Genomic DNA, 22,491 nt, shown 5'->3' on the forward strand with positions numbered 1-22,491 from the left:
TTCCTTCCTCTCACGCAGGGAGATATTTAAAGACGTACTCAAGTACAAACTTGAGGTCATTGTTAAATTTTGGTAACCATAAAGAAAGTTATGGTAACCATAACTTAGAAAGAAAAAGTGTAAGAATGATTTCAGGAAAGATAATCTTATATCCCATGTCAACTGAACCACCTCTTTGAAACCCTTAGTTAAGTCCAAGATCCAGGAATACTAGGATTTTTGATTCAATCATGTCCTTGTGCTTTCTATCAGCTAATCTGGAGGTGGCTGTTTTGGATCCTATTTTAAGATTATTCCCTTTGAGTAACTTCACTTCTAAAAAGAACCTTTTCTCTGAGGGTAACTTACGTGTCAAGCTTTCTCCCAGTGCAATCTGAGGGCAAAAATTCTAGTTTTTATCCTTATCAAAATAACACACTTCACTGACACTTCATAAACAGTGCTTATAAAATGTTTTGCAGTTCCTACAATTGTAACATTCAACATTTTATACTAAATTATTAATGTCGGGTAAAGTAGCATGCTCAGCCATTTGAATAGCCTTGATGTATTCTGTAATAAAAACAACAAATATTTGTTCATCCTTCAGTAACTGAAATGGAAAATGAGACCTCAAATTTTCCTCTTAACCAATTCCAAGTCAGCTCCCTAATGTGAAGCAGTGCATTAGAATAAAATATGTAAGCCAAGGATAATGCTATGCTCAGTATTTTATTTATATTTTTATGTAAACATAATTTGCTTTGTAGGCACAATATAACAAAAGCTCTAAAGCAACAAATACAATTAAACAGTATTTCAGTTCACTTCAATCAGGCTTAAGATAAAGAGAAGCTTTCACAGTTCCTTTAAGGCAATTTAAGAAATAATTTGTTTCACTTGAAGAAACTATCAAATTGTCTTACAGTTGTTTAAACGCAAGTGTTAGTAGTAAACACAAACCTTCATTTCTTCTGCAATAAGACTTGTTCAGTAACAACAGTCTCACCATCATTTTGTATAGCATGCCCTCTACCACTTCAAACGTGATACTACTGTTTGTGGTATTCTAGAAAGTATTTCGGGCTTATGGGCCAAATTCTGCTAGCACAAATCCTGCTTCCAAAACAGGCACCTGAAAACTTTCATTCGTTTCATTAGTAACCTTCATATGTGCCATATTAATATCGCTACAACACGGAGTAGAATTTAGCTCAGTGATTGTAATACTGATCTGTGTAGTGCTTATGTAGATCCAGAATAGTCCTCTGAACGCATTGCAATTACCTGACATTCTGCTGATCAGAAAATGGCCCTGAAATCGGTATGAATTAGCATGAAAAGTATTTTTGCCTTGCTAACAAAACCAGAAAGACTAGCCAAAATTATTTCATCTGATTGTTGTCCCCATGGTGCCTGTGGCCATGACCACCATCTCACCCCTCTCTATTTATCTATAAGGGAAATTTAACTGTATAGCCAACCATACTGTGGTTTATAACAGAAGAATGGATTTGCTATTCTGCTTGCCCTACTAATTTAAGGCCTTGAGAATGCCACTTTACTGCCAGTTCAAAGGTCACCAGCAATATTGCTCACTTTGGCGTCAAATCAAAATTTCTAGTTATGTTAAGGTTTGTTGCAGGACAACATTGTTACACTAACTGCAAAACAAAATTGGGCATGTTTCCTACTGAATTGTGAAAACTTAATGGCCTTTCTTAAAAGCTCATTGGGCAATTCCCAACACATGGAAAACTCATTGAATATATATTTTTTCTGCATATTGAGCTCCTGTTTGGGTTTGATATGGCACCGGAAGCCTAGGTAAGTCCAACACAGAAAGAAAATCAACTAGAATGAAGTTCTGCTTCAATATATAAGGAAGGCTGAAGTTTGTTTTGACTAATATTTCAGCAAAAGCTTTTTTTGGCATTTTCCTCCACAGTTAGTTCTTCTCATCATTTCTGAATTTGTTCAACTGAAGGGAAACTTTCTTAGAACGAACATTCTGCACAATTATCTAGCATTAGAACAGTAGGACGGCAACTTCATGAGCACAGTATGAAGAGATGGACATAAATACTCAGGCAGCAAAAATTAAACAAGTAGGAAAAACAAAACAAAACGAAAAAACAACACAAGAGAATCCTCTAAAACCACACATAAAAGTAATCCAGACTCACAATTACTTTCACATTGAGAAAAGCCTGAGAAGCAATCCCTCTCCCCTTCTGTATATTTTTCAACTTCTATCACTACTACATATTTGTAGAATTAGGAGCACAACTAGCCATGCCTGGAGAAATAACTTCTTTTGCAAAAAAATATACTAAAAATATATTAATTCAAAGATACATGGCATTATAACAAGGTCTCTGACTTTCTTTTAGCATTTCTACTGAAGTTGTTTGCAGTTATTTTAAAATGTTTATTTCAACAAGACCACCAAGGACCTGAGTAGCTTCTGTTTGGATAGGTGAAAGTCAAGAAAAAATATTTACTTTTGTCATGTTTAGACATAGTTTCCACTAGTGGGAGGTAGATAGACTAGCTGGTTTTGTATATTTGATCCTTCAAATAATCACAAATATAACCATACATATGGAGCAAAGCTTTTAATAGAATTACTTGCCTAGGTAAAGTTATCCCCATTTGTGATGGGATTAAGGTCTAAAAAGTCACTTTTTAAAGGGTTAACTTCTTTAGAAGTTCAGCTCCAGCTTCATAGTTGATCAATACATAGTGATTTAAGAGCAGTAAACTGCCAACAAATTCCTTCCACATACTGAAGAGTGATCCTTACTAATGGGATTTAAAAGTTAAACCTACAAATGTTTCGGATTTTAGACACAGATGAGTCAATGCATCCTTCATAGAACACGATGTTGAACTGTCAGTAACAATGCAAATTGTTCTGGCCCTAAAGTGAGTAGCTAACTGACCTCTGGTGCCTAAAACATATGGGGCGATAACTCAGATCAACAGGAAAGCAAGATAGCTGGCACTCTGAATGAAGTGTTTAATTACTGGTGCTGATGGCTAATATGATTATACGATACTAATCAGAGTCTGTCTGTCAATTAATGCACAATTTCAGATTCCACAATTCAAAATGAGGTATTTTTGAAAATGAAGACAGGATTGCTTATAAAATGAGGAAGCGTGATAAAGGAAAATAAACTTACCATTTTTGAAACTTCTATCTGTGGTTCATAAAAGGAAAACTACTTTAACACTGAAAAATTCACAAACTTAAGAATCCTCCCTCCAATTAGCAGAATCTTCAATACAGCAAGTGGGCAATACTTTTTGTTACTGTGGTTGTCAACTTGCAAAAAAAAGCTCAACCCTCCAAATAACTTTATGCAAAAAGTTGGAATTTGCATGAGAAAGATGCCCATCTAAAATTACACAGTAAGTTAATGAGGCTTTTAAACTGAAACAGAAAAATCCATGGGACTCCTACAGGGAAACTGGGTATTACACAGGAATGTCATAATACTGCACTGGATGAGAATGGCACTTGAGTTCAAAACAATGATCAACAGCTCATAGCTCAGCTGACTGCAGACAAATACAACACACACTGTACTACAGCATTTGTTCACTGATGCAGAGAATATTTCCCAGTCTTGTTCCCTTCTACTGAATCAATCATTCTGCTTCCATCACCTCTGGCTCTTACTGGATGAATGGCATGCGCTCTTTATTCTCATTGTCCCCTTCGTGATCTTCTTCCTCCTCTCCAGCCTCACTTGTCTCTGTGCTGTCGTTGGCCATCTACAGGATGAAAGATGAAGAAAATCAGAGCACCTATCACACAGTTTTACCCAGTCTTATTTCCATTTGATTCATCTCATAAAATGACTTTAAAAATGGAAGAAGTCATGGATGCAGCAAGAAAACAGATGTTCTGTCAGTACAAAAGTTTTGTTGGTATGACATCACTTTCAGTTAGAACTGTGAACTGTTCCCTCAAGGATTACAGCTGAATTCTGTAACTGGAAGTTGCTTTTAGGACAGTTGCACAAGTGGACTTTGATTTGCGCACCTATCATAGAATGGCATTAAGACTCTCAGAAAAGAAACACAGCTATGTAGGACGTTCACAAAATGTACGTAACATGCTCTTCCAGAGATTGACAATATGATTCTTTAAAGCAGCTAATGGATGGGAAGTGTTTAGATACTTAGAGAAGAAAATAATTCCTAGCAGAGGTACTCCCTACTTCTGTAGGAAAGCACTTCTGTGTTCCGACACTGAAGTAATGTGTCTTTTTCTGTTCAACCTACTTATTAAGACAGGAATTTTGCATTCATTAACTGTCTGTTTGTTTTCTGTCACAGGGACACAAATAGATTTGGCAGTTTTATCCTGATTTAGGAATGGCAGGCACATTTCTGGAGAGGGAGATGGCTATGCCGCATAGAGATTTAACTGTTGGGAGTGCAGGAGTTACAACTGTGTTTCACCTTGGATTAAGAATATAAATTATAATTATGGGTTCTATTTAGGTGCTATGGATTTAGAAGAAAACAGTATACAAGAAAACCGTAAGGATATTTCTCCAAATGTCACTACCACGCTTTACCTTGTGAGACTGTACGCCATGTATGTAGTGCTTTGCACTCACCAGGGGAGTGGGTGCTTTCTCCACATCCAGAATTAGTTTTCCTATGTTACCTCGGTCATGGATTCTCTGCATGGCCTCCTTCACCTGAAAGAAAGATAAGATATTGATAATTTACAAGCACACGTTTATAGACAATCCTGATTGCCTTTCTTCAAAATCAGCAGTATGTGTGAGGTACGCCATGAGCAATGCCATTCAAACTGCTGCTTTAAACAAAATGAATATTGTTAAACATCTTCCAGTGGTTTTTTTAAGGCTTGACTTTTGCCTTGTGATTGCCAAAATGGGATGCAAAGCTTAATGACAGTTTCTGAGTAGAGTACCTACATAACAGTACTGCAGTACAAAAGCTGAGGTGAGAAACAGGATCAGGGAATTAATCTTGACAGGTTGTTCATTAGATTAATTTCTTTTCCTCTTTGCAAAATATTTGTGAAGAAATTTTACTTTCATTGAAAATGTGAAATATTTTTCTAATTGACCTGTGATGGTTAATTATATCTTTTGCTTTCCTACAGAAAGAATGCCATATCCAGGCAGTGGCTGTGATAGACCACGCTGGCTCTAATTGCATGATTGAGTATTTTTTTTCCTTTGTCTTTCCCCACATTTTTAATTGTTTCTTTTAATGAATACTGTCTTACCAATACCAACAGACATTTAATAACTGGCAGCAATTAGGCCATATAAAAAAGGAACAACAACTTCTTATGAATGCTCTGGAGAGGAGCTTATTTTTATGTGCAGTTTTAGAACTCACGGGGTCTCAGTGTTGATGAACTGACATTGCATGTGTGTTTCACTGAATATCCAATGTGAGGCATGCAGAACACTACTAAATCACTGGAAATTGGAAGATGTCAAGAATTCCTCACTGTCATGGTGGAAAAATATCAGAAAACTGAAAATAAAGGCCACAGAAAGGCTTTGCCATAGCCTTACCACACTATTTTTGCTGGCATAACAGGATATATTGAGGCAAGAAAGTTTTATGTTAATAGGATCTGCCATCTGTGACATAGTTCTACTGACTATTTTAAAAATACTGGCATAGAAGCTAGAAACAAAATGCTGACTTGGGAACATGTGGGGCCCACAGTACATTAAAAGCTTGAACTGAGGTCCATGCACCCAAGATCATTAGTGAATGTCCAATACAGGAGGTGGTATGACATTTCTGAAGACACTAAACAAATACAGCTTTCAAGCTTCAATTAAATTTAATGGATACTGGGCACAAAATGTCTTTACCATCTGTCAGCCCTATTCTGAAAGCTGGCTGCAGTGAACGCAATATTACAATTTTAATTTTACTGAGTGGTTCACTCAATTAGTAAATACCAGACATTAAAAAAAGTAAATCTGATAGAACAAAAGAAAAATTGCAATGATGAAAAAAACTAATAAGAAAAAAATACTGTCTGACAAACCTGATAACCTAGGAATACACTGTTGTATGAATTCCACTGGATAAAAGGTTGACTCTATATGTTGACCAAAAACCACAGTAACTTTTACTTAAACAATACCCATCTAAGTAACCCACAACAGCACTTCTGTAACATGGACAGTATTCCCTTAACATCCAACAATGACTCCAAAGCAGCAGCTATGTTATTTTGTAAATGTTGTTAGCCAAATCAAGCTTTCAGGAGTCTATAGCACAGCATAAATACACAGATGTGATAAAATTGGAGAAATCAGCAAACACATTTACCCATCTTTGAAATTTATTACCAGAACATCATGTAAAAAGCAAAGCATGCGACACTGATTTTAATCTGTACCATATCACAGTTCACAAGGCAAATCTGAGAAAATGTGCTTTCCCTGCATTTTTCACAAGCATGGTATTGAGTTTAAGACTCTGGAGAAAGGTTCAGTGGTTTCCAGTACACTTGTAAGTAGCTTGCAAATGTAAACAGCAGGCATAGGAAAAGGGAACAACACACTCTTCAACAATAACAGTGGCTATGGGATCCAGGTGGAAACATTAAAATACATTAAAAAGAGAAAAAAATAGTTTGATTCAACATCAGCATCCTTCAGTGTCATTTTCAACTTGCCTACCCAGTTCATCAAATTCTGTACCAACGCAGTACCATGAACTGTTTTATAAATGAGTAATTCTTCTATTTTAAAGTTTATGGCTGCTAATTCACTTATTCAACCAAGACTGCAACTGCTTGTTTCCCAACACACCTGAATATTAAAACTCTAGAGAACACTGTAGAGAACAGAGCATTAAAAACTAAACAAGCATGGTTACAGTTTGCTGTTCTGTGCACATTCCAAAAGCATTTGCTTTTCCATGTGAACTTTGATGTGCTGAATTTAGTTTGATTCAAAAGAGACATCCCTTCCAGCGGGGAGGATCAAGAGGGCTTCCCTCTTCTTAAAGTCCCTAAAGTACTTTTCACCAATTGTACTATTTGTATTTGTCATCTTAAATCAAAGTGAAGGAATCACATTTTTTTTCTACATGGATGAGTAAATTCAGTTTCTTCTTATGCAGTATCATCAGCTTGGACTGGAAACAGTGCAAGGGTGCAATTCCTAATTTAAAGAGTTTCTACTGGAATAAAGGACAAATTTTCCATTGTCCTTTCAGTATAACTCACTCCTTACAGTGGTTGTGACTGAACTAATGCTGAATTACAGGAAATTATGCTGAGAAAGCATAACATTCACATGATACGTACAATAAAACTGCAGTGGATTCTGAACCGTTTTTACACATTAGTGAACAATGCGAAAATACTTTCAAATTTCCACGTTATTTGTCTAAGGAAATTTGTCAAACTTATTGCTGAAAAGAAATAAAAGCCAGGCAGTCCCACAAACCCAACATAAACCCTCCTAGGCAGCAAGAGAAGAAAGCAATTAATAATAGAAAGGAGAAATTAAAGGAACCGAAGTTTGCCTTTTCCCCCAAACACAATTCACACTTCTGCATTATATTCTTTCAGTTTGATGTATTGTATTTTTAAACATTCTCTGCAGCATAAATAGCTTTCCGTATCTTTTCAGTCTAATGAAAAATGGTAATAAACACAGGAAAAGGAATTTTCAAACCCAGTTGGAAACAATTTGCATTTGCTTTAGGGAGTATCCTTTCATAATTGAAGAAACAATTTTGAGCAAGCATGTTTCTCCCATCCCTTTCAGCCTCACAAGTAGCACAGTTGTGGATAATTTGTTAAATATCCCCACTGAGCAGTGACAATAAATCTGGCAATTAGGATCTATGTAATAACAAGTCACAGTTACGAGGCCCTGTGAGAAACACTCAAAAGTCATCTTCCACCATAACTCCCCAAGTGCCGCACGCTCTCTGAGCTCTGAGCACTCACTGCATTGTGCCAGCATTACAGGCTATCAAGCAGCTTTAACATCGCTTTGTAAATTTCGTCCATTAACACACACTTGCACATTTAAATAGATGTTGTGCTACCAATACCCAAACATAAATCTTCAGAGAAGTCTTGATACAAACACAGGCTAGAAAATGACAAAGGCAGCAAAGACAGCCTGCTGTGGGAAAGACTATTCAGTGGTATTTTCCTGAGGGGATGTTATGGCTGGGATCTCAGAGTTTCTCTTGTACCACAGCCATTTCTGTCCTACTATATTGTGTATCACACTGAGAAGAGCAACAATTACTGCCAACACATCTTGGTTGGAGAGGAAAGGCATAAACGCCTTCACGTTGCTGGTCAGAAAATGTTCTATTTATGATCCATTTCTGTATTTGGCTCTTAAAAGGAACCAGTCCCAGGAGTAAAATAAGAGTCTGCAAAGCTTTGCACTGTATTTTTTGCTATGCCAGTACAACACACTGGGGACTTTAGTCCCGTATTCTTAATACAGATGTTTAGTGGCTAGAAACAATAAATGCCATGGGTAGATTTCTTAGCGGGTTGTTAAAACACGATGGTTTTATCATCATGTGCAGTGCTGTTCAGCTCAGTACTATCTGCAATTTTATCAAAACTTTTAGTGCAGTGGCGCATTTACTTTAGGAGAGCAAAATCTGCAACTGAAAGACACCAGTGCAATAGAAAAATGGATATTCTTTTACCTGCATGAGGTCGAATGCAGTTTATTGCCCAAGCTGCCACGGTCACAGTCTCATCTTTGCAGGCTTTGTCCTTAACCCTTCACTCTTACCCAAGGCACATTTACCAAATAGCAGCAGAGGACTTGTACTTTATTTTCTTGAGCATCTCCAGCAATAGTGATAACCTACCATACTCACCAACTGTTCTACCCCCTGTAGCATCACCTGCTGCAAAAGAGATCAGCGCCCAAATGTCCCCACTATCAGACAGGCACAGTGGAACACAGCATTCGCTTTATGATCTACAACCATATTTTTTTCTCTTATTATTTCCACACCTTCTGGTTCATTATCACTATTTATTTCCACAAATCATCTCAAGGAATCACCTTCTGTCCTCAGCTTACACACTGAAAATGTCCAAGCCTGCCAGCATGTCACATTAAGGCTGTTTCACTCCAGCTCTCTAATATTCCCCTTGGAATATTAGCCTTGGAATAGCTTGGAATAATAAGCCTTGGTTCACCATAAGTTGGTTGTACATCTAGGAAAAGATAAAAAATTTTGGTTATCTCATGAGATCTTTCTAACACTCAACATGGCCTTTGATTTGGTGCTGCTCCACAAAATAAGTCCAAAATCTACTTGAGTGCTACTGCTATGCCGGCAAGGAAAGCACACATAAAAAAAATTGAAGCTTCTTTTTGAGAAAAATTTGAAATATTTTGTGTGTGGGAACAAATTTCACTCCCTGTTCCACTGGCATAATTTTCCTGACATCGCTAAGTTGCACGTGGATGAGAAGAGCAGCTGTTAGGAGGATGGAAGTCTCAGCTGATAAAGGAATATTACCAGTGATCAATCAGCTTCCACTACATGAACACGCATTCTGTAAATGGCTGTTATCTTTCAAACACTTTTTTTTTTTTTTTTGTTGGCATGGAACAGTATTTTCTGATTTCTCCAAAATCAGGAGAGCATGAACTTCCCATCAGGAGAATTCAGAATTTTCCACATGAAAGCCAAGAGAGCTTCCTCATACAACTCATCCTGCCCTGCTACAAACAGCTAAACAAATAAGAAATTTAGCTCTCTGCAGGCTCGCTCTCTGACAGAAAGAAGAGCTGCTGGCAAAAACAGTCCTTACCAATAATTAATTCCTCTCTATCTCACAGTCGTGTGTCAGCAGAGCCTGCAACTGCATCATGTCTGCAAAATCACATGGACAGGATCTCCATGGTGACAGTGTCACGCAGTGTGCAAACATCAGCTGGCTAGTCAAGGTTACTTTGGCAACCCAAGTGTCACAGGTAATGATCCAAATCTTCTTCAGATTTATGCTAGAATCATCTGAATTAAAAACTTGTCTGTTTCTCATTTTAGGACCGGTTCTGCTCCGTTGCTGTTTCGTAACAGCCTCTATTTTCATGAGCTATCTCCATTAGCATTACAAACATTAATATCAATAGTATTTATTTAAGCATCATCTGTATGCAGTAATGAAGAAAAAGATGCACGCTGCAGACCATTCTAGCTGAGAGACCCCATAAGCAAAGCACTTCATACTACAGCTTTCGTAAGTGCCGTGAGGCAACATGATTTTTATTATCAGAAGCACTGCTGTGGTCTATTAAAGGCTACGCTGTCTTTAATATAAACTGTGAGCTGCATTATAATGGCTGATGCTCCTCTCAGATCAGAAGAATTTACCTTCATGTCACTGGCATATACAGGCTTCCACACAATGTGGCAGTCCATGCAAAGAAAAATCCTATGTAGTTTCCGTCTTCTGGTTTATGTTTTTTAGCTTTTGTCTGTGGAAGGCAGGAAGCTCATGGAACCAAGGACAATAATTCCCGAGCTTGCTGGTAGCTCTGAGCAGAGCAAACTGATATTCTTCCCTATGCAGATTTTGCCAGTGCTAGGCCATGGGATGTAGAGAGCAAAAGTATATCTTCCTTTTAGGCTGCATTTGCAACAGCCCTGTTAGCGTGGCTCATGCTAAGACCAGGGACAGAAATCTGGTGCTCCGGATGCAGCCCTCCTGTACTGCACACAGTGAGCAGCTGCTGGGCTCCCCAGCACTACGGACTGCGTCTGCCTGCTCCTCAAAGTGACTTCTGTCAAAATGCAGTCCTGTTGTTTTGCTGGCACATTTCCTCCTCCTCACTAATACTGACATGTCTCTCCCACGTTAATGCAACATGATTTAGTGAAATAATATTTCACTATGCCACACATTGAATTCTTTTAAGCTTTTTTTGGTGAGTTTGCAGTGTGTTTCTTTCTCAGGCTGTCTTCCATACAAGTTTTTGTAAAAGAGCTGTTTAAGTATGTTTACTGACAACCGACACAGGTATCTGGTCAAAAACATCCTTTTGCTCGCAGGCATTGTTTTGTCTGGGAGAGAGTACTGACCACAGCACACTTTCATGGGAACAACTTGCATTCGTAAGAGGAATATTCTGCTTGCACCATGTAGCAAACAGCTAGCAGAAAAGTGCTTCTAGTACTCAGCTGCTGTAACAATAAATGTGGTATTTACAGGGCTCTGAATAGTCTCCACTCCTGCTTGTGTCAGTTCTTACCTCAGAAATCAAGGACTGACCATATGCAAGAAGACACAATGATCTTAAGGTACCTGCGGCCCAACAGCTACAGGGAAAAAAGCGTGGAGAAAACTGAGATACAGTCAAAATTAATTGCTGAAGTGCTAAGAAATTAGTATAGTCAGCAATTTTTTGATCTGTTTAGAGAGTTAGAGAACACGGGAGGAAGATAACTTGGGCTACGGAAGCTAATACATCACATCATCCTGCTAGTACTCATCTGAAACCAAGAATGATTTGAATCTGACTCACCTGTTTTCTGCTGTCACCCTGAACTTTTGCACCAGTGTCTTTTCCTGTATACATGCAAACGGAAGGTCATTTTAAAATCCCTTTCATTCCGCCATTGCTATTCCCAGCTGCAAAGAACAGCTCCAACATCCACTCCCTCCCGCTGCCCGTCAGCAAGGAGAGACCTTTTTGCTAGAATACCTTTTTGCCTCACTGTATGTTGCCATAGCAGCAAGACTAAAACCAGACCCAAGATGAGAAAAATGTCAAAGGAATAAAAACTGATGCTACAGGCAAATTCTGACTCAAATCCTTCCTTGGCTACCGAAGAGATCTGTTACATTATATGTTTTTTACATGGAGAACTACAGCTGCACAACTGTACTGTTCACTCTTGCCTTATTCCAACAAGCTCCTGCTGACATCAATGAGTATTTGTTTTTGTCTTGATGAAACTCAAAGAAAAAGAGATTTAAGGCCTCGCAATTACAGAATAACTGAACCAAATCTTACCAGCTTTTACTTATGAAGTCAACAGGAACAAAGCAGAAAAAAGAAAGAACCAATATCAAATTAAATATTCATAACTACGAAATAGGACCTAGATTATAAATCTGGTGGGAGTTCTTCCTACACAGTAAGCAGGGGAAAAAAAGACTTTGAAGTTGGATCCACCAACACAGAGACTTCTTCAACAGTTAAAGGCCAGCATTTCGGTTGTAAGACAAGAACTGTAGAAGGAACATCTCTATTAGACTATGTGTATTACCTTAGAATAGCCTGCAGAACGACAAGGCAAGCAAATATTGATTTGAACTAGCACAGTGTAGCCTCTCATTATCACTTATTATTTGCATAAGCTTGAAGAAAAAGGAAATCTTTTGCAACAGCAATTAATACTGTAAAAAAATTACCTTTTTAGTTTCAAAGGGTGTTCTCTGAAAGGAGATTTGGTGAAAAAAATCCCCAGAACACAGACTAGAAGAAAAGCCACGTCTTGTGAATCAGCAAGAAGCTTTTAGAATTCAATGGTAGAATTCTTCAGAGTAGCAATAAAGCCAGAATTCTTGAATACAGATCTTCAGCCATCTGTCCAGTCAATAGCTAAATACAATCATATCAACTCTAGGGTGAGATTAACCAACCTGAAAGTGAGCACAACATTATGTGGAAGAGACAGAACTACTGTGATAAAGAGTTCCTCAAACTCACTGAACCCTCCCTCCTGCACTGTGCTTCTGGTTGCTGCTATATAGTTGTGAGCCACTGACTCACAGCTGCTGCCTGAGTTGCTGGGATTGCTGATAGAAATTAAGGTAGCATGGCCCCAGATTTTACTAGCACATCAAAGCCCACATACAGGATCTTAGAATTGGTCACCTGTATTCCCTTTATTCTCTCATTCTGAGCAATAACAGGTTATACTAAGCTGCAGCCAACTATTCACATAAGGATGCCCCAGATACCCCTGATTTTGGGATATTCAAAAGTGAAGTGGTTCACATTCCACTCCAGCAAAAATCTGGTTTGCTGTGGAGCAGCAGCAGTTCTTATGCTGTGGAGAAGTCCTTTGGCTGCAAAGGAGTTTTGGCAGCAGCAGACAAAAGAAAGAAGCCCTCTGTATTTGGTTAACATGGAGCAGTCTCTTGTGTAAGTGAAATTCAAATATGAAGTTCAGTTTGGTCCATTTCATCACAGTGTCTTCACAGTTTACAGCAGGAAATAGTTTATGACATTTATCACCTTGCAATTAAAAGCAGATATTTTATGCTATTATCGATTATCGAGCTCCATAACATACGTTTTTAAACTCTTGCCTCAGCCATGTTGCCTTGTGACCTCTTTGAAAAAATATTTGGAAAAAAACTGCACCAACCCACTAATATGTCTCATTCGTTCTCTCTCCCATAAGCATATTCTAATAGTTAAGAGAGTCATGGAACTCCCCCTCCTCCACTCCCCCTTACACACCCTTAATTACAAGCACACTGCTTTGTGCATTGTTGTCTTTCTAATTATAATGCCCAGACTGCAGAAGGTCAACATTGTTGGTTTCCTCAGCACAGCCTTGCAGCAGCAATCCTGTCTGCTTGCTTCTCTGTGGGAAGCTGGCAAACAGAGATCTCTCTTCACACACAAGTGAAAGATTAGAGACAGCCTTTCTGGAACTGTATTGTTTCACAGCCATGTGAGAACTCCAAGTCTGAAATACTTCCAGAATCACAGTGTTTCACACGCACTGTCTAGACATTTGCAGAACACTTTTCAGAAACAGAAGAATCTTTTTCACTATATTCCTAATTGCCTCCAAAAGCAAACTAGCTGCAAGGTGATCTAAGTCAGTGCATGCCTTAACTGCCTCTGGGCAAATGGATGGATGTTGCCTCATGGAGTTAAAAACACATCAGCTTGCACCACATTAGGTGATTCTTCAATATGTGCTTGTATACATACAGTTATGCCAGATGACAACTGAAATGAGAAACACTAAATTCTTCTCTGCAGGACTCCATCGAAGCAACACTTAGCACTGTCACTACTTTGCCTTGCAGTAGTTACATTCCTTTAATACAAACATGGAGAACAAATTATTCTCTATTGCAGAACTACAACATAAAATACTCCCAGACGTGGAAACTAAACTTACTGGTTACAAAATAAAGCAGACATTTAGACTTCTAGACAATAGAGATGTAATCATTAAAATGACTTGACGCTATCATTTCCAAAGTCTGGGAAGCTCCATACACAAATCCACCAACTAGGATCAGATTACACGAGCACATTAATTTTGTGTCAAAAAACACAAAATTGTTCTTTCACAACAATGGATGCTCTCCAATAAACTCCCTCCCTAGACATTAAGTCAATTATGTAGATTCTTGAATCTCAGCGAGGTAAATACCAAAGGACTCTAAAGATCCAAATGAAAAAATATTTCTTCTCTATTTTCTTGTTTAAATTTTTTGGTTTCACGAAGTAGTGCCATGAGGATTGCAAATCTAATTACTCTTAAGTCATAGTCATATTTTTCCATTATTCAAGAAGCTCTCTAAGCCAGATCTGACCATTGGGTGCTGCTCTATACCTTCATTAAAATTCTACATAAGCGAAACCAAAAAGCACAGATACATTAAATTGTTTTACAGTTGTAATATTAGACAGTGTGATTTGTGCTTATCCTCATCCTGAGCTGGATCAGTTAACAGTAAGACTGAAGTCATTCATCTAGGTAAGATGAAAGGTATTTGAGTTTATTTTGTTGTTTACCAGACAAGTTTACAATATATTTTTCAGTCCCATTTGCTTTATTTGTTAATGTTTTTTATGGCACGGTTAAAAATGTTTCATTCTGAGACGCTGTTAAAGATTTTTAACCCTGTACCAACACAACTGATTTAGTTTACAATTTTAATGGCCATGCATGAATACTCATCTGACTTAGTATTACACTGACTGAAATCAAATTGCTATGCAGTTCATAGCAAGGAAGCTAAAGCATAAGGCTTTGTGTAACAAAACGCCACTCATTCAGCTGAGACAGCTTCTAATCTAATTCAATTAGGTGTTGATGTACCCAAACTTCGAATGGTGTGTATGAGCTAGTTCAAGAAAATAGGTAAGAACTTCAAACAAACAGTGAACGAACAACAGAAACAAACCGACCCAACCAACCAGCATTTCATGACTTCTGCTGAAGAACTGAAAGGTTATACCCATTCTCTTCAAGAAACTCATGCAGGATGTAACCATAAAAGATAATACAGTAAAACGTATGTTATTCCCAAGATTGGTGTGGTGGATTTTGGTTTTTTTTTTTGTGATGGTTAATGAACTTTACTATGTTGTGTATAAACAAAGATTTGAAGCTGCCTGTGATGAGCTAAGGCCTAGTTTCTTATTTTTTATCTTTTTTTTTAAGATACAGCCTACATTCCCAAACACATGCACTTTAATACCACATCCAAAAACAGAACTTTAATACTCAAACCAGCATACTGAGTAAAAACAGAACAGCTGAGAGTCAGATGCTCAGCTGAAGACCCTAAATTATGTTGCCTATTTTATTTGAGTCAGTGATCATAATGTATAGATCTTCCCTACAAAGTATCTTTGTGTTCATTCACAGCAGGCTATACATACATGTGTAGGAACACTTTACTATCAACAACACATCTGCTCTGCTGCCTTGGTGTTAATTGATATCATTATCTGTAACAAGCAATAATATCATTAAAAAACTGCACTACCAAATAAAACTCCCAATTATGACATTAAAATTGGACTATATTACTCTAAGAGATGCCTTTAAGTGTAAGAGTAATTTTGCTCTTAAAACTCATCTATGTTTAAAATGATTAAGAAGGATTTATGAGCCATTTTCATTAGGTGAGAACATTCATCTTGATTAGTGACTGTTATGCACCAACTTAAAATATTATTTTGGATCATTCCATTTTACTTAGGGTAAAATTACGTGAACCAGAAAAGTAAACTTGTTTCCAGTGAAAGCTCCCTACTGCACTCAGGAAAACAAAATACAGAGAAGTAATGCTGAAAGCATATTACCTGCTAACGTCTATCACCGTGGTAATTTTGCAGTCTCACAAATCATTTCATTCTCTTCTGCTCTATTGAATCTTTCTGCTCGCTATCAGCCATGGAAAATGGCCAGGGGACCAATGCTGCCAATGTAGCATCTTTTAGGCAAAATGGAGTATTTAAATATGAGTATAAAACAAGTGGCTTCTATTCTCTACTACTTCATAAAATAAAAGTTCCATAAATTGTTTTCAAACAGCAAAAGAAATCTCTGTGAAACTCTTTTTTTTTAACTTATTGAGAATGGCTTCAATTCTATGGCATAAACAGTAAAAATGAATTGTAAGGAAAACACGTTTGAGTCAAACATCCAAGATAAATACAGAATAAACATCCTCTTATCGCTCACAGTTGTGTCCTTGGTGTCTAAATATATCCACTGTGCTTTGGTAAAGCTCTCCTTAGCTAGGTCTCATTACTTCTTTGCAAGGGTACCATATCATCATGTCAGTTTAATACGCAGGGAACGGGTGCCAATTTGTTACTTAAAAGCCAGCTAATGTACTTCAGTAAGCAGACTACTCTTGTAAAATATTGCTTCTTCACAATAATTAATCAGCAGCTTGCTCCATTTAACAGGTTTGTTTCTTCCAAGAAGTGACATACTAGTTTAACACACATACAATCTCCTGTTGCTAATTTAATTAAGTGGAAGCACGTGACTAGTTTATCTTTAATAGTGCACACTTTCCTCAGCGGAATCTATCAGTGCTTTCCATGTTATTTCCTTCACTGTTTGTTTTTTTCTGCCTCACTTTATCCATCAGGAACTGAGTCTAGATGTTCTTTTCTGACCTGCCATTAGAGAAAGCCATTATCTCTGTAGCACATAAGGGCAAACAAAAATGGCAATCTGTCCTGACCCAAAAACACGTACCACGACTCACTGCTGTACTTCCAATTTCCAGTGTCTCATGTCTTCTAGAAAAGTACTTTCTGCCTGTGTATCTCCATACTTAATTAATTCTTAGCAGAGTGCTTACCAAGTAGATTAGAAAAGTACTGTAGCTGCGGGCTGTGTTTACGTTAATTGAAAGTTTCAGTCTCACACTAGTCAGGTTCCAACTTTGTAACAGCAATGTTTGAATACAGAATCAATGCTTATCAGAAATATTGCTAAAATAGCTTTTCATGTCTGCTACTCGATTCCAAAACATTAAGATATCGTTCCTCTGCAACTACCCAGCTTACTGAAACGTGTCTAATTCTGAAATGAGAGCCCCTAGTGCATGCTCTGAATCACAAAGGCCCTCAGTGATACTGAGACAGAACCGAGGGGCTCGGCTGCTGGAAGCCAGAACTGGCAGGCAGAGATGTCAGGCTAACCCAAGAGCTTTCCACTAACATGCAATGTAACATCAGGCAAGTGACATCATGTTCTGCTTTCTTATCTATCTATTGAACTAACATTCTAATATGAATATTCTCAGTATATGTAAAGCAACATGATGAAGACGCTAGATGGCAAATCTTTTTGTTTATGCACACAGGTAATTCAACTGGCAGGCTAGACAATGCAAACCATTTCAGAAGCTGTCAAGAAAAAAATAAAAAAAGCACAAAATTAAAATAAATTACTTTTTTAATTACATTCCATTTAGGTAGCTGGAATTTTACGCAGCGTTTACAAACAATATGTAACAATTGGAAATAACTGACTTCAGCGTACATATTTAACAGACTTGACAAGTGAAGTATGAGTTCCCTAAAACGGCTCATTAACCCAACCCTATTTTTTGGTAATCACAGCTAACATTGCGTATCTGAGGTGTTACAATGGACTCATCCTTAAGGCTTTTCTTCTTTCTTCTATCTCATGCTTACAACAAAATCACGGTCATGTTACATTGCTATCAGCAGTGTGTGAAACCAAAGAAACTACTGGGTTATGTCACCACACAGTGATACAGCCAGGAAGGGCAGAAGGAATTAGGAAGTAATACAAACTCCTGTTAAACAGCATTGCGTGGGGAAGAAAAGTAAATTAAATTATATAGGTATTTGCTAGGAATTAAATTATTCGTGTAAGAGCAGCAAGGAGTCCATAATCAGGTATGCACAATGCTTTAGATGAAAAAACTGCAGTGCCTAATTAATCCACAGTACTTTTAAGGTATATTTTTTCCTCCAAAGTACAGCTTGCTCCTCTACACAATATTGCACTGAAATTATCTGGAGTTTTAATTAATATTTACTTAAGAGTAAGTATCTTGGGGAAAAAAAATTGCAAAGTCTTCATTAAAAATCACCTTACTCATGGCTCAATTTTCATAAATTTGGAACCTGTGTTCATTACATATAATGTTAATGAAGTAAACTGTAAGTGAAATAGCTTTCCCTTACTCTTCCCGTACTTTAAAATAAAATTAATTGAGTGTAATTCAATCATGAACACAGAAGCAAGCTACCCTGAACTACTCAAGCTTTTTTTCTCAGTTTGCTTTTCCCACATTCATACTTTGAAACCTACTACATCAGTACCACACAGATCCCTGAATTTCTGTAATCTCTGATACATGCAGGAAGCTTGTTTTAAATTTGTTGCATTGAGGCTGCATTCAGAATACTGTGTCCAGCTCTGGGCTCCCCAGTTCACAAAAAACAGAGATCTCCTGGAAGGAGTCCAGCAGAGGATCACGAAGACGTTCAAGGGCCTGGAGCATCTCTCGTATGAGGAAAGACAGAGTGAGCTGGGTCTGTTCAGCCTGGGGAAAAGATGACTGAGGGGAATCTGATCAATGTTTTTAAATATCTAGAGGGAGGTGGGAGATGGGGCCAGACTCTTCCCAGTGGTGTGCAGCAATATGACAAGGAGCAATGGCCTAAAACTTGAACATAGGAAGATCCATACAAACATATGGAAGAATTTCTTTAGGGTAAGGGGGATGGAGCCCTGGAACAGATTCCCCACAGGGGTTGTGAAATCTCCCTCTGTAGATATTTAAGACTCATCTGAATGCCTGCCTGTGTGAGCTGCTGTAAGGCACCTGCTGTAGCAGGGGGGTTGGACTCAATGATGTTGAGGTACCTCCCATCCTCTGCAATTCTGTGATACTGTGACTTGTTTGTACACGGAGAAACAACAGTAATGTACAGATAAGGCATTTAAATTTACTTTGAGCTACAGATGTTTATTTTATACCGGCAAAGGGAACAGAATCTCACACAGAGGGAGAACAACGTTCTATGGCAGCGCAAAGGACAGAATATAAGTAGAGCTAATACCTGTACATCAGAAAAGCTGTTCACGAACAACTGTAATTGTAGTGCTATCAAGGAAATATTTGTGCTATGAGAACAAGCAGACTTTGCATTCTAATGTTAGAGAAGTAATAGCAGCAAAGGAAACATCAAAATGTTTGTGGGAGTTTTCACTTCATGAAACATTATCCTTTTTGTGTATTTAGTGGTGGGTTGTTATTTTTTTTATTAGGGAACTTCCATATTTATAATGATATTCTAGATTATTTTGTATGCTTAGAAGAGTAAATGCAGGATCTAAATGAAGCATTTGACTTCAAATATGGGCAGAGAAAGGTGTCATTTCTTCAAGTGAGGAATTTGTTTTCATCTAGCAGATAAAAGGAAAGTAACAGCTGCACAAGCCACTATTATAGTGTCACTACAGGAAAGGAAAAAAAAGGCTCAAGATGACACTTAGTATTAATAACAAGGTGCCAGCCTAATCTGATGTTACCAGATTATCCTCTTACTATGTTAGGAGTTATTAATGTGTTGGTTTTCTCCGTGTCCTCCCATATTGATACATGAAAGGCTTTTTGCCTTAAAGCTAAGATCACTGAAAGGCATGATGTGTCTTTGATGAAATTAAAGTCTCTGCCCCAGAGGAAGGTAAGGAGGTGTCACTCTTTTCCTAGCATGGGCCATATGGTTTTTCTTTTTTTCCTAGAATACTGTTGATATTTAAAAGCATGCACTGAAATTGGTGCTAAACAATGCATTCGGCAAAAGAATAAAAGATTTACAATATCTGAATTCTTTGAAGAGATTGGGCAGTGCTAAAAAAAGGTATGTCGTGATGGCTTTGCCCTCACCAAAACACAGTACAGAGGGAAAGTGTTCTTCAGTCCTCTTTCTTGCCATGGGATTACAACTTGGCAAGACTGCAATCTTAGATGTAAGGTTTCTTCTGTTTTCTTTCGCATGCTCGTAACACTGAAAACTCATGCAGAAAATGGAAAAATATGTGAAAATTAAAACACATGAGAAAATGATTCCTTTAGAGGAAAATACGGTATCAGCGGATATTTTATAATGATATCACAATGCGATCAGTTGCACTGCCCTCCTTTCAGGTTTAGGCTCTTAAACACAGCTTGATTTTGCTTTAGCAACTTACTACAGCAGAAAGCTCTGGCTCCGAGACAGGAGAATCACACTTGTATAACAATATTTAGAGCTGGCTAGACTTGCAGCATCTCCTATAGTGATTCAGAATGAAAAACGAGACTGATGATGCAGTGATCACTGCAAATTGAATTAATATGTGCCTTTCCACTCAAACACATTTGATGCACTGACCATGAGGCACAGTAATTAGAGTCTGCTGAAATGTATTTAGTGCTTTGATTCCACCAACTGCAATCACAGCTGAGTACCAAAGTATACTCCTGAATCTAAGCTGCAGTTGTTGCACTACCATTTGCAAACTAAGGAGTTGGTCAAGATATTATTAGTACATCATCACTACAAACTCACGACATAGGGTAACATTCACTGCCTAATACAAATACAAGGTACTAGCCTGATGTAGAAACATTATCAGATTACCCTCTTAGTTTTTTTAAAAAGAGTAAGTAATAACTGTGTTCCACAGATTTCAGGCTTTTCATCATTCCTACTGGCCCTACAGCAGTATGGGTCTGATACCATTACCACTGCATGAACAATGTACTCCTTTACCTCACTTCAGGCAGAAGGAGACAATGAATCCTCCTGCACACAAAACTAATCTGTAATCAGCATGCTTTTTTATAATATCAGTAGTCACCCACATGGACAAAAATATTCCACATTTAAAGACCTTCCAACATACCAACAAAGTAATTTTTGAAGCAGGTAGCCTAGTGTGAGGAAAAGGGGCCTACAGATAAGATGATGACACGTCCTATATTTTCCACTGTCACTTTCATGACAGAATGGCAGTTCTGTTTTACATGTTATCATTGCTACACTTAACTGCTGTAAGTCCTACAGAAAGCACTTGTATCTTCTATTTTCTATAACCTGCTCTAAGTATGCTTTTTTTTTTTTTTTGCAACAACAAAAAGCTGAACAGAATTTTGATAGAAAAGTGCAACATGTACATGTTGTTCAACACACCAGATTTTGTAAGAATCTTCAGTTTTCATTCTACTTAATAATCAATCTGGAATAATCTACTGTGTAGAGCTGATGATACACAGACCCTCCAGGAGGATGCTAACTCTCAAATACAAATTGATCAGAACAAAGACAAGTGGCCAAATGCAAATTAAAGATTAGATTTGTAGCTATTGACAAAGAAGCAACCACAGAACTCAGCAAGTATGCACTGAATACTAATTCTGCTTTAAACTCTACTATTTCTGATGAAATACAATCCTACCAGACACTTAGCTTTTTACTGCACAACAGAATTTAAGCATGCCCCATCTATAAATTATCTGGCATTTTAAACACTTGACAGCATGAACAAATAGCTACAAATCAGCAAGACTTACACAGCAGCTGATCTACTCTATGATTTTGTTCATCTCGTGAAGAATAATTCCTCAGTTAGACTTCCATCTGAAAATATCTGTGGGTTGTGTTATTGTTTTTCTTAGTTAAATCTTTCATCAATTACCATAATTAAATGGCCCTACCGTCCTACTTGAGAATATAATTTTCTTTAGTAGGCTTTATGGATATAAATCTGGGATTAAAAAAAGTAACCTTCCTAAGCCAACACCAACTGATAATGCAGTGACACAAATAGTTCTACGCCATAGGAATAGTCCATAGTCTAGAACCTGAAGTCCTTTGAATCAATAATTGGATGCACTGAAGAAAATTAAGTCACTTCCAATTCCACCCAGAGCAAGTTCTGTCCCACTGCTGAATTTACTCGAGCAGACTGTACTGAAGAGGCAGGGTAATCCTAATCCTAAACAAAAGCCCATGAACCTAGGAGTCCTTTTACCGACTTCCAGAGCATTTGGATAAGGAACAAAAAGACAAATCAGAATGCTGGAAGAGGTTATATCCTAATTGGAATGACCTCCTTGACACACAGACAAGCCTTCACTGCTCAACACAAATAATAGGAAGGTAAGTCTCTGTAACAATTCTTGAACACAACCTTGAATATTAATCAGCAATCAACGAGACA

General features: G+C 37.7%; 1 protein-coding gene across 2 annotated transcripts in view; it reads right to left on the reverse strand.

Annotated features, from left to right (window-relative positions):
* Positions 1-692: 692 nt before the first annotated feature.
* Positions 693-22,491, reverse strand: part of VAT1L (vesicle amine transport 1 like) — a 46,485-nt gene continuing 24,686 nt past the window's right edge. Inside the window, exons 8-9 of one of the 2 annotated variants that reach the window (XM_048958571.1) lie at positions 4,575-4,700; positions 693-3,762 (exon numbers count right to left, since the gene is read on the reverse strand). In XM_048958571.1, the coding sequence (XP_048814528.1) occupies positions 3,664-3,762; positions 4,575-4,700 (225 nt within the window). In that variant the 3' untranslated portion in view covers positions 693-3,663. The remainder of the gene's footprint in view (positions 3,763-4,574; positions 4,701-22,491) is intronic. The other variant, XM_048958572.1, reaches the window with a different exon arrangement.

The sequence above is a fragment of the Lagopus muta genome, chromosome 12 (genome assembly GCF_023343835.1).
Source record: "Lagopus muta isolate bLagMut1 chromosome 12, bLagMut1 primary, whole genome shotgun sequence".
Classification (NCBI taxonomy): Eukaryota; Metazoa; Chordata; class Aves; order Galliformes; family Phasianidae; genus Lagopus; species Lagopus muta.